The sequence below is a fragment of the Sceloporus occidentalis genome, unplaced genomic scaffold (genome assembly GCF_023333645.1).
Source record: "Sceloporus occidentalis isolate IW3139 unplaced genomic scaffold, rSceOcc1.0.p SCAF_3, whole genome shotgun sequence".
Lineage (NCBI taxonomy): Eukaryota > Metazoa > Chordata > Lepidosauria > Squamata > Phrynosomatidae > Sceloporus > Sceloporus occidentalis.
This window is the reverse complement of record NW_028316983.1, coordinates 3,103,187-3,116,331: the sequence shown is the minus strand read 5'-3', so window position 1 is coordinate 3,116,331 and position 13,145 is coordinate 3,103,187. Positions and strand designations below refer to the sequence as shown.

The 13,145-nt window shown below is 48.1% G+C and overlaps 1 protein-coding gene across 4 annotated transcripts in view; it reads right to left on the bottom strand.

Annotated features, from left to right (window-relative positions):
* NOL4L (nucleolar protein 4 like) overlaps positions 1-13,145 on the bottom strand; it is a 188,794-nt gene that overhangs the window by 16,836 nt on the left and 158,813 nt on the right. For all 4 annotated transcript variants that reach the window (XM_089513435.1, XM_089513438.1, XM_089513437.1 and 1 more), the window contains 3 exons: positions 4,468-4,739; positions 3,507-3,680; positions 2,720-2,911 (listed from right to left, as the gene is read on the bottom strand). In XM_089513435.1, the coding sequence (XP_089369561.1) occupies positions 2,720-2,911; positions 3,507-3,680; positions 4,468-4,739 (638 nt within the window). The remainder of the gene's footprint in view (positions 1-2,719; positions 2,912-3,506; positions 3,681-4,467; positions 4,740-13,145) is intronic.

Sequence of the window (13,145 nt, the reverse complement as noted above, 5' to 3'; positions counted from 1 at the left end):
TGGGTCTCTCCCAACTGGTCATCGGGCCAACACATTCTGCAGGTCATACTCTCAATGTGGTCTTCTGTACGGAACAGGAATATCTGTGGGCAGAGGTAGTTAATACTTCTGCACTGTCATGGACGGATCATTTCCTGGTCAGGGCTGAACTAAGAGCCACTGTCTGTCTCCCGGAGGTGGAGGACCTATTAGAATAGTCCACCCTCGAAGGCTAATGGAACCAACCAGATTCCAGAAAGCCCTAGAGGGGTTGTTGGTTGATAATGCGGTGATTCTGTTGAAGCTCTGGTGAACACATGGAACACCGATCTTACCAGGGCTATTGACACAATCGCTCCCAAGTGTCCTTTCCTACCTGATTTGAATCGAAAGCCCTGATATACCAGAGAACTGAAGAATGTGAAGCGGGTGGGACAATGACTAGAATGCAAATGGCACTCAACTGGACTTTTATGTGACAGAACTCGTCATAAGAAATTTTTTTATTCTTATAGAGAGGCAATAAATGCAATGAGGAGATCCTCCTCGTCTGCTCGCATTGCATCTGCAAAGTCTTGTCCAGCAGAGCTGTTTAGGGTGGTGAGAGAACTAACGGTGATGCCATCTACCCAGAACCCTCTACTTAACCCGACAACAGTCTGCTATGATGCATTTAACAACTACTTTGCAGGTAAAATCTCTCAGATAAGAGCCCACCTGGACACCAATATTGGGGCAAAATCAAATGATGAGGTGTCCAGTCAATCCATTTATGAGACTAGACTAGATCAATTTGAGCTTGTGAGTACTGATGATGTGGAAAAGATCCTTGGAAAGGTGAGGAAAACGACATGCCCTCTTGACCCCTGCCCATCATGACTGGCCATCCAGGGGGGTGATGCCTTGATGGCATTTCTTAGACATGTCATCAATGCATCCCTTAGGGAAGGTTATGTACCATCTACCTTAAAGGAAGCGGTGATTAGACCGTTTCTGAAAAAACCTTCCATGGACATAAAAAATTATAGGCCTGTTTCCCATCTGCCATTCTTGAGTAAGGTGATCGAGAGGGCTGTCCCTCTTCAGCTCCAAGTGGTCTTGGATGAAGCTGATTTTCTAGATTAATTTCAAACTGGCTTCAGGACGGGATATGGGGTGGAGACTGCCATGGTTGCCTTAACTGATGACCTTCGTCTAAGCATTGACAGAGGAAGTGTGACCCTGCTGGTGCTATTAAACCTCTCAGCAGCATTTGACACAATAGACCATGACATCCTCTTGGAACACCTGAGAGAGCTAGGAATTGGAAGCACTGCTTTGCAGTGCTTCCGTTCCTTCCTCTCAGGTAGATTCCAGAGGGTGATGCTCAGGGACAGTTGCTCTTCAAAAACAGAGCTTAATTGTGGCGAACTTCAAGGCGCCATCCTGTCCCCAATGTTATTCAACATCTATATGAAGCTGCTGGGAGAAATCATCCATAGACATGGAGTGGGGTGTTATCAGTATGCTGACGACACCCAAATATACTTCTCCATGTCTTGGTCATCAGCAACGACGACAGATGGCATTTCTCCCCTCAATCAATATCTTGCAGCAGTAATGGACTGGATGAGGGAAAACAAGCTCAAGCTGAATCCAGACAAAACAGAAGTACTTATGGTAGGGCCCACCCAAACCAGGTATCGGGCTGCAACCTCCAGTCCTAAAGGGGTTCACGATCCCCTCAAAGAACTGTGTTCGCAGCTTAGGGGTGCTTCTCAACTCGTCACTTCAGATGAGAAATTAGGTGAATGCAAAGGTCAAGAGTACCTGTTATCAGCTCCGGCTGATATGTCAGCTGCGCCCTTTCCTGGAGCCGGGTGACCTCGAAACTGTAGTACGCGCACTGGTAACCTCAAGACTTGATCTTTGCAATGAGCTCTACATGGGGCTACCCTTGTGCCTAGTCCGGAAACTCCAGTTGGTACAGAATATGGCAGCCAGCTTAGTCACAGCAACAGCGAGGAGTGACCACATAACACCAATATTGAAGTCACTCCACTGGCTGCCTATTAGTTTCCGGGGACAGTACAAGGAGTTGGTCATTACCTTTATAGCCCTCCATGGCTTGGGCCCAACCTATTTAAGGGATCGCCTCCTTCCATACAATCCGCCTCGCACCCTTAGATCCTCTGGAAGGAATTTGTTGCAGTCCACAAAGACCAGATTGACAGCGACCTCCCAGAGGACTTTTTCCACGATCACTCCTACTTTATGGAATGGCCTGCCAGACGAGATCCATCAAATTACCAACCAAGAAAGCTGTCAAGACGGATCTCGTCTGGCAGGACTTCCAGGAATAGAACCTGGCCACGTAAAGATCCCCCCACAGACATATACAAGTGAAGACTCTGCCCACCATTATTCTATTATTGTATTATTGTTTTTAGATTTTATAATATGTAATTTTAATGGATAGAATTGTTTAATCCTTTTTTAAGGCAGGGTGGAAATTGTATATATTGCATTTTTTAAAGGTTGTACGCCGCTTTGATTGTGGTAACAAAAAGCGGGATATAAATTAAAGTTTTATTATTATAAAGTTTTATTTATTATGATGCTGAAAAGGGAAGAGCAAGAATGTGCCACTCTACAAGGAGGGTGCAAAGCCCAAATCCAGTGAGGAAAATGTGAGTGAGAAATGATGGAGAGGTTGGGGCTCCAAGATCTGTGGGGAGGAGGAGAGTGGCTGAAAACTCACCATCTCCATGCCGTTTTTCTTCATACGGCGGCAGGATTTGAGGTAAGTGCGGATGCGTTTGCGAGCCCGCTCCTGGAACTCAGGGAACTGCCGGCTGCAGGATTCGATGATGGCCTGGATTTTCTCTTTGGGCTGCTTGGAGATGGGAACCATGCGATCCAGGTTCTCATCCACAAAAAGGCGGACAAACATCTGTGGATATAATTAGAAACACAGAAGCTGCATTAGACTGCCGGAGCGCTTGTCTATGTGCAGCCAAATCTGTCAACTTCAGGGGTGAGTGACTTCGAGGAGGGGGGAAACAGGCCAGGAGCCAATCTTGACCCCCATGAACCTCCTATGGGCTGCAGTGTTACTTCCTAGTGCACTTGAAGTGATACCACATCACTTCTGGGTTTTTATTTACTTTTTGGTCATCATTTGGTGCTAATGTTTTACTAGGGGGAAAAACAGATTTGGGGGAGAGGAGGGCAAATGCTCCAAATTGCATTGAAAAGAAAATTAAGTCCAGGGTGGTTTGAGGGCCATATGCAGCTCATGGGCAGTATCTCTCCAACCCCAGCCTACACTGAAGGCCTTGCCTTTCCAAGATTTCCAGAAGAGAAGCATTTCTTCCATCACCTGTTACAATGAGGTCATTTTAAATCTAGATATTGCCAGGGGCTAAACCTGGGACCTTCTGCTTTTGCTGTGGCACTGGGTTCTAGTTCCCTCCTGCAGGGATCACCCCCTCAAGCCCCTCCTCGGAGGAAGCCACACTGCCCCAATCTAGGCGTTGTGTCCATACATTGAAGGCCTTTAGCCGCTCTGGGTCCATCCCTTCTGAGTCGTTCATCTTGTCATTGTCTTCATGGTCGTCGTGATCGTCGTCATCATCGTCAGCGGCGGGAGCTCTGCCAACAGTCAGGTCTTCGACCTCCGTCTTGACAGAGTCGTAACTGCCGGAGCTGTATGGAGGAGACTGTTGGAAAAGACAAGGAATCACCACTTGGTTGCTGCCATTCATCCTGCCACCCTTACTTGGCCTTTGGGTCTCTCCTGGGACCCTCCATATCTACACGTCTGGGTTTCTGTAGACAACTTTGGCAAAGGTTCTTCCTGACAAATCATGCCTACCTGACAAAGAGAGCAATTCTACCCTCCTTCAGCCACAACAGCAGTGAGAGGAGCAAGTGAAGAAGAGCTAGGTAAAAAAAGGGGCAATTCTTTTGATACCACCATGTAATTTGGCCATGCGTTAGGAAGGCCTACGCTAGTAGTAGCCTCACTGCTCACCCCCCCCCCCACCAAGCCCTTTGGTTCCTCCTGTGAGAATGTTACCAAAGCCCTGAGGTAGACCAAGACCAAAGGCCCTTTGTCGTCCACCATCCTGTTTCCTATAGTGGACAAACAGATGCCCCTGTGAGGTCTACAAGAAGACCTCTGGGGTTGACAGCCCTCCACTGTTGCTGTTCCCCAGAGACTGTCTTCCAGGGACATTCTGTCTTGGATTTTGAGAGCAGCAAATGGATGTCATAGCTGGTATCCCCTTAGCCTCAATGAATATTAAGAAAAAGTTCTTGACTGTAAGAACCATCCAGCAGTGAGATAATCTTCTTCTCCCTTATGTGGCAGTCTTAAATATATGTTGGATATCCATCTTTTGGGAACGCATTAACTGTGTGTTCCTGCAGGTATGTTCTTTGCAGCCTCTCCCACTGCTATGACCCTGGGTTCACCCTCCCTCCCCACCTCTCCCTCAGACACACCTCTGCTGTGCTTTTGGCTCCATACTTTGTACGGCTCCGCAGGCCATCGGCGCTGCAACCGTCCGACGGGTAGGTTGGGGTGATGTGGGCAGGTGCCAACTTGTCACATAGATTGATAGGCTGGTCCTCTGATGAGGTGCTGAAATCCATGGGGGCAGGGGCGCCATTCCCGTTCATCTCCGGATAGGCAGCATCCCCCTGCGTGCTGCTCGAGGTGGACGGGTTCAAGGTGGAGGAGCCATTCCCACTGCAGCTCTCTGATGAGGAGTCATCTGCAAAGAGAACATGATCTTGGTTACCTAGAGCAGAGCAGAAATTGTGGCAGGGCCACAAAGCAGACAAATAGAAGAATTTCACTCTGCACCCCAAACCTTATTCCCTACCCTCAACTTCCTCCTGAAAGAAAACGGACAGGCTGGCCCTTCCAGAAACACTTGCCAGCCATTACCCATTTGGTTGACTCTTTTCTCTGGATCTGGGAGTCCAAGTAGACCACAAATTGAACATGAGTCAACAGTGCGATACCACAGCTAACAAGGCCAATGCGATTTTAATAATAATAATAATAATAATAAATAATAAAAATTTTATTTATATTTTCCCGCCTCTCCCTACGGATTGAGGCGGGATTACAGCCAGTATCAATTCACAATACACCACAATTACAATTAGATAAAATCAACTCATATAATAACACATCCCTTAAAAACACACAGATCACAATACAATTTAAAAAAGAGAACGTCCTGAGGTCGATATATATTTGGAGTGATTTTTTCTACAGAGGGTCAGGAGGGTATGCTTGCTGGAAGAGATAGGTTTTCAGCACCTTCTTAAAGGCGTCCAGGGTGGAAATGAGGCGAATCTCTTCCGGGAGGTTATTCCAATACATAGGGGCCATGGCTGTGAACGCTCTTTGGTGAGTGGCTGTTAATCTCACTCTGGGGTGTTCAAGTAGGAGCTTTCCAGTTGTTCTGAGGGTGCGGGGCGGATTGTGTAGGGAGAGGCGTTCCCTCAAGTAACTCAAGTAACTCGGGCCCAAGCCATGTAGGGCTTTAAAGGTAATGACCAACACTTTTAGGCTGCATCAATAGAAGTATAGTGTCTAGATCAAGAGAAGTAATAGTGCCACTGTATTCTGCTTTGGTCAGGCCCCACCTGGAATATTGTGTCCAGTTTTGGGAACCATAATTCAGAAAGGACATTGAGAAACTGGAGCCATGTGTCCAAAGGAGAGCGACTAAAATGGTGAAGGGCCTGGAAACCATGAAGCCCTATGAGGAACGACTTAGGGAGCTGGGGATGTTTAGCCTGGAGAAGAGAGGTTAAGAGGTGATATGATAGTCCTGTTTAAATACATGAAGGGATGTCATATTGAGGAGGGAGCAAGCTTGCTTTCTGCTGCTCCAGAGACTAGAACCCTAGATGGAAGCTCCAAGAAAAGAGATTTCAGCTCAACATTAGGAGCAACTTCCTGACAGTAAAGGCTGTTCGCCAGTGGAACACACTCCTTCCTTGGAGATTTTGGTGGAGCCTCCTTCCTTGGAGGTATTTAAACAGAGGCTGGATGGCCATCTGTCAATGGGGATGTTTTGATTGAGAGTTCATGCATGGCAGAATGGGCTTGGACTGGATGGCCCTTGCGGTCTCTTTCAACTTTTTGATTCTATGATTCTATAAAAGGGGCAGCCAGGGAGTTGCCATTTCAAAATTCAGTGCAGCCACACACTCACACTGCTCTCAGCACCAATAGTATAGCAGCAGCAGCAGCAGCATCACAGCACTGGCCTTCCTTGCTTTTTACTTGCAGCTCAAGGAGACAACAGCCTACATTCTGTTGTTAGTCCTGCACTGAAGTAGACCGATTCAATCAATGGGATTTACCTACATTTTTATTATTCCACAACTCATTAATTGTTTTCATAGAGACCACCTATAAAGCCCTACATGGCCTGGGTCCAGTCTACTTGAAGGAACGCCTCCTCCCATATAGTCCTCCCCGTACAATCCGGTCCTCCGGGAAAAACCTCCTACAAATAAGAAAGACCAGATTGGCGGCGACCTCTCGGAGATCTTTCTCGACCGCTGCCCAAAAATTTGGAATGACCTGCCAGAAGAAATTCACCAACTATCCTCACTGGAGGCTTTCAAAACGGCGACAAAAACCCTTCTCTTCCGGCAGGCCTACCCAGACTGAAAATTGCCCAGAACCAATTGAACCTTTTCCACACCTCTTTCATCGTGGATTGTGCAATAATTGTGATGTGTTGTTATATATTTTAACTGTGTCCTACTATGTAATTTTAAATTTAGGTGGGAGGGTTAGACAGGATTTTTGTGGGTTTTAATGTTTGATTTTTATGTACTATATAATGTTGTTACCCGCCTCGATCCCCAAAACGGAAGAGGCAGGATATAAATAAATATTTCATTCATTCACTTCATAACTATAGTTTTTTGTGGGATTTTTGGGCTATGTGGTCATGTTCTAGAAGGGTTTATTCCTGACATTTCACCAGCATCTGTGGCTGGCATCTTCAGACAGTGCATTTTAAGTGTTTCCTTTACATTTTCATACTCCTTCCTCTCCTCAACAAACTGAGTCAGTATTCTCCAATTACTAAACCAAACCTTTTCTTTCAACTGACCAAAATAAATCCTGCTTTTTCCCTTATAAAATCAAACATCATATACTCTGATATATGTTGCTTCCATCTATTTACAGTTCCACCTTTCTTTATCTTTCCACCCATATGCAATCCCTGCATGTGCTGCTATAATTAATTGTTTGATTAAATATGTCTCCTCCTTCTGTAATCCTATATTCCCAACATTACTAGTTATACATCTTTCTTTCTTTAAGTGAATTTTCAAACTATTATCTTATTAATTTCTTGTTCTGTTTCCTTCCAAAATCTTTGTAATTTGCGACACTCCCACCACATATGGATAAAGGTTCCTTTGCTCCCCCACAATTCATTATTGTACATAGGTCTACTCTAGTTGGCAATGAGCAACAGGAGGCCAGCCAATGTATGGAAGACACTTTCAAGACTCTGCACGCATGTCAGAATTAGGTGCAGGACAACTGGCAACCTCAGCCACATGTCTTGGGAGTCCAATCTTGTGTCCATCTGACTTGAAACTCTTAGTAGCATCTCCATTTTCTTGGGAGTGTCGTGAATTGGTTGATGGCTCACAGAGGAGACAAGAGAATTTTACTGGAGAATGTCCCATTCTCCACCAGCTTTAAGCAAGGTATGGGCAACTATTTCCCCATCTCTCTCAACCCTGAGGCCACAGGGCTACTTCTAGTTCCACAGACTGGTCCAAATATGGCTGGTTTTCAAGGTATGTATGTATGGGGGGGGAGGTAACAGGGAGCGGGGGGGGGGGGCAAGCTTCCATTTCTGTGGTGGTTTGGGTAGGTTTTTGTGTTTTTCAGCCATTTTCTAACTATTTGTTTTTACAATAGACCTTTCGGTTCCGGATCACCCCACAGATGGAGAAAAATGCAGACACTCAAGTCCCGTATTATTCAGTTAGTGGGAACGTGTCCATAAGCATGCACTGTCATTAAATAATATGGGGTTTGGTGAACCCCAGACACTCTAATTTGCAGATAGCTAGCCCACCAATGCGGTGGTCCCACTGTATTTAATATATAAATATTAATATAAATAAAAAATGGAGGTTACATAGGGGATTCAGGGCTGTGATATGGGATTCTAGGGGCCACACTTTTCTCCATTAGGGCTTGAACCAAAAAGCAGCCCTGTCTTCCTCTAATACAGCAGTTCTCAACCTGGGGGTCAAACAACCCTTTCACAGGGGTCGCCTAAGACCATCGGAAACACATATTTTTAATTACAGTTATGAAGTAGCAACAAAAATAAATTTTTGGTTGGGGGTCACCACAACATGAGGTACTGTATTAAAGGGTAACGGCATTAGGAAGGCTGAGAACCGCTGCTCTAATACAAGGCACTAATGAGGTTAAATTAGCAATAGATGAAACTTTCATGGAGAAGCAGAGATCGAGGGGATGACAATCGGAGGCCAGAATCGTGGATGAGGATGATGCCAGGGGCTGCGCTTTCTCCAGGATAAGACAGTGGTGCTGAGGAAAGGCAGAGAAAATTTTCCAGCTCTGAGCAGCCTATTTCTCCAGCGCCTGCCTTCCTCCACCACTGCCGCACTCAGGGCTTTTCTCCTTCTGCTTCTGCAATAGCCAACACAGTGTAGTTATGTCGGTCTGAAGCACCCACAGGATTACAGACACGGTCCCTTGCCTGCTCTGCTATGAATCGGAATGAGAGTGCCATGTGTTTAAGCCGACAGGCAGTAGGAGCTTGACAAGAAGGTGGGGCACCATCCACGCTAAGCCCGGCACGTGCTTGATGCCGGACTTCTTCTGATTGGCCAAAGCTCACTCTGTCCCATAGAAAGAACTGAGAGATTGGGGCTTTCTCTGTAATTCCCTGCCTGGCCCTGAGCAAAACTCTTCCTCAGCCTCACTACCTATTCATTCCACTGGAACTTCTGCCACGGCTGCCTGGGTCTCCTTCACAGCTCCCTTCCCCTTCCCCTTCCCCTTCTCCTTTCCCATCCCTTCCCATCCCATCCTTCCCAGCAAGCCAGACTGCCGAGGATGTACCCCCACCACCATCACCACTGCCGCTATCTCCCACACAGTTGCCAGGCTCTGCTCCCCTGGTTCCCATGGAGATCGCCTACGTGCCTTGTCTGTCCCCCCCAGACTCATTTGTTTCAGCCCTGGCATCCATCACACGGAGCAGGTCTCCCTGTCTCCAGGAGGGCAGCAGCTCTGCCTCCTTGCACACTCCAGCCCTGTTGGCCCCCTCTTCTTCAGTCCCTCTGTCTACATCCCCAGGCACCCTTTCACCAGGCATCTCTCCTCCAGGGACGTAGCTAGGATTTTAGGATGGGGGGGGGGAGGTTCCAGACTAAGTGCCACCATTATAATGGGGCTTGAGTGCGGCGGCGCAGCAGCACACACCATTCATTTTTCTAATGGAAGGGGGGGCGGACCCCAAGACCCCCCCCCCCCTTGGATACGTCCCTGTCTCCTTTCTTGGAAAGCAAGGAAGGGAACACTGTGGGTATAGCATATCTTGTTCAGTAAGGACTTTGAGGAGGGAGCAAGCTTGTTTTCTGCTGCTCCAGAGGCTAGGACCCGGAGCAATGGATGCAAGCTAAAGGAAAAGAGATTCCAGTTCAACATTAGGAGGAACTTCCTGACAGTAAGGGCTGTTCAACAGTGGAACACACTCCTTCCTCGGAGTGGTGGAGTCTCCTTCCTTAGAAGTTTTTAAACAGAGGCTGGATGGCCATCTGTTGGGGATGCTTTGATTTAGATTTTCTGCATGCCAGGGGATTGGACTGGATGGCTCTTGCGGTCTCTTCCAACTCCACGTTTCTATGATTCTATGATTCTTTGGAGGTCTTTAAAGAGGGGCTGGATGGCCATCTGTTCCAGGGAGGGCTTTGATTCTGTGTCCCAGCATGGCAGGGGTTGGAATGGATGACCCTTGAGGTCTCTTCCAACTCTAGGATTCTAGGATTGGGAGGCATGCAGGTCTCTTGGCCTCCTGCTCCGAGGGACTTGGACTCATGCATGACCACTGTATGGACCCTTCCCCAACCCCAGAGGAATGGGCAGAGTGGCAGAGCAAGAGTCTTCATCCTGGGGGATGGACAAGAAACACTGCCAGCCAGGCAGCCTTCCACCAAGGCCTTTACAACCCACCCCAGCCTTCTGAGCCACAGTAAATCTTCTGATTTGATGAGGTGTTGTGGGGAGAGGGGACAGCAAAGAGAAAAGGGTGAAGTGTTTGCCTGAAGCAGCATCCTGCACACATGGAGAGCCGGGTACTGACAAAGGGAACTGGAACTGGAGGTGGGGAGGTCAGGTGCTGACTTCCTCTTGCTGCTTCCTGACCTGGTTTGCTCTGCCCCTTCTTTGCTCCCCAGTCAGGGTGACCAGATGTCACCACCGCAAAGGAGGACAAAGCGCTGCAAAATGCAGGGCATTCAAGGAAAAAAAAGGGAGGGCATTACCAAATGAAAGCTGAAGAGACTCATGTAAATATAAATTCATACTTGGTCATGTTCAAAACAGAGGACATTTTGGAATTCCTCCAGAACAGAAGGCTGAAATGTAGGACACATCCTGGAAAAGGAGGATTTCTGCTCATTCTACTCCCAATTCACCAAGTGCTAAGAACCTCAGAAATGGCTTCTTTTGCTTCTCTACCCTCCTGCCCCTTCCAGCCCACTGTGATATGATAGTCCTGCTTAAGTATTTGAAGGGGTGTCACACTTGAGGATGGAACAAGCTTGTTTTCTGATGTTCCAGAGAGCTCAACCTGGAACAAGGGATGCAAAGTACAGGAAAAGAGATTCTACCTCAACATTAGGAAGACCTTCCAGACAGCAAGAGCTCTTCATCAGTGGAAGATGCTCCCTTGGAGAGTGATGGAGTCTCCTTCTTTGGAGGTTTTTCAAGAGGCTGGATGGCTATCTTTCCACGGGCTTTGATTGAGAGTTCCTGCATGGCAGAATGGGGTTGGACTGGATGGCCCTTGGGGTCTCTTCCAGCTCTATGATTCTACCTCCACTGCACCATCTGAAGGCCCAGGTCAGGGCTCTGAAGGGAAAGTTGATCCTTATCATCCTTCATTTCTTTCTTACTCCCCCCCAACTCTTAGGTGCACCTCCTATGCCCTCCCTTCAGCCCCTGGCACTTTTGCCCAGTACCCATGTCCACTACATGCTATTTATTCTGGACTAATCACTGTCACAGATTGAGAATTCCCATCCCACCCATCCATCAAGTCGCTGAAGAGAAAATCCACTCAGATTGTGAGTTTAAGAGGGTGGTTTAAAGGGTACTCGAAAGGTAACTAAGCTGGGCTAAGCAATCCCAAGTACGTGCTCCGGCTGCTGGTGGAGGTGGCTCCCCAGGCCCTTCATTTCTTTGGCTTGCAAGGTGGGGGTGGGTGCAAATCAAACCTTGCCAAGGCTAGAGGAGCAGATAAGAGCTTCCTTCCTCTGTGGGAAGGACTGGCAGCATCCTAACCAGGGGCCCACTGCAAAATAAAAGGTCCTCTCTCTGAGTTATGTGCTGAGAATCCTTTCCCTAAGAAGGTCCAGGGGCTTTAACAGAGGGCAGCACAGCGGACACCTGCCAGGGAGGCTGAAGGACGGGGGCTGGCAGGGTCAAGCAGGGTCACTGAGGGAGCTTCAGGCTGGAAACTGGAGTATTGCTGCTCCTTCAGTCTGAGAGTTTCACTTTCAGGCTTGGCTGCAAGGTTTTGCTTGCCATCCCCACAAAGGGTTTATTAATCCACCAAAGGAGCAGCACATGAGGCCATCAATGGAAGGTGAGTAGAGGACTTATGCAAGTAAACCAAGATGTTGCTGCTGTGTGCTTTCAAGCCGTTTCCGACTTAGGGCAACAATAAAATAAGGCGAACCTATCACAGTTTTCTTGGCAAATTTCTTCAGAGGAGCTTTGCTGTGGCCATCCTCTGAGGCTGAGAGAGTGAGATGTGCCCAAAGTCACCCAGTGGGTTTCCACGGCTGAGCTGGGAATCAAACCCTGCTCTCCAGAGTCCAGTGTGCAAAACACCACACCACGCACATTGGTCAAGCCACATTATCGAAAGAAACCACCCATGCAGACGGAGGTAAGACAAAACAGACAGCAGATGCCATCCGTGCTGGTGCCCAGGCTGTGATGCACCCTTTCTTCCCCATTGTGCTGGTTCTGGTGGAGCTGCAATCCCATCCTCCACACACACAGATGCACAGACATTCTGCACTGGGGGCATTGTTCCTCTGGAGAGGAGGAGGAGGAGGAGGAAGAAGATTCAGCCTGGCACCCCACAGGGCCTTCCCTCCTCCGCTTTTGCTCCTTCCCAGAGGGAGGCTCCCAGCTTTATCCAATGATGCCTCTCTGAAGGATTAAGGCGAATTATTCCGTGGAGGGAGGCACAAGCTGCTGATGCTGATGCGAGCCAGTTGGCGGTGGCATTGGTGGCCGCACAGGCAGCCTAGGCATCTCCGCAGCAACAGAGACACCACCCTTCCCTTTGCCCGTGGCCAATGGCAGGCCGACCCGCAGACCTATGGAAGGGAGACCATGTGGGTCAATGATGGACCTTCTCCAACCCAACCCCCTTGCCTGCTTTGCTCCTTGGAGAGGGAGAGGGAGGGAGGGAGGGAGAGAGAGAGAGAGAGAGAGAGAGAGAGAGAGAGAGGAATATCACTGGCATGGTAGTGAGGGTGACAGTGGGAGGACAAACTGATCCTTCTGCTCTGCAGCCATATTTGCCAGGGATGCCAGGATTCATGGCACCCTTTTCCCTTGGGAGACGGCTTTCTTCACTGCCAGAAGCAATCAAGAGATTATAGGGATCAACAAGGCGAGCCTGTTGCAGACCAAAGGCTCTCTCAGAAGCCATGCAAGGATAAAAGGGCCAAGGACAGACTTCGCTGGAAACATTTGCAAGTCTGTCGCCCTTCCAAGCCACATCCAAGGGGTCAAAAAGCAAAGGGAAAGGATCTTGCACCTTCCACCCCTTTCGGTGCACACTTGAATACCAATTGGTAGAATTTAAATCCTGAACATAGAACACGGAGTAGAATCACAG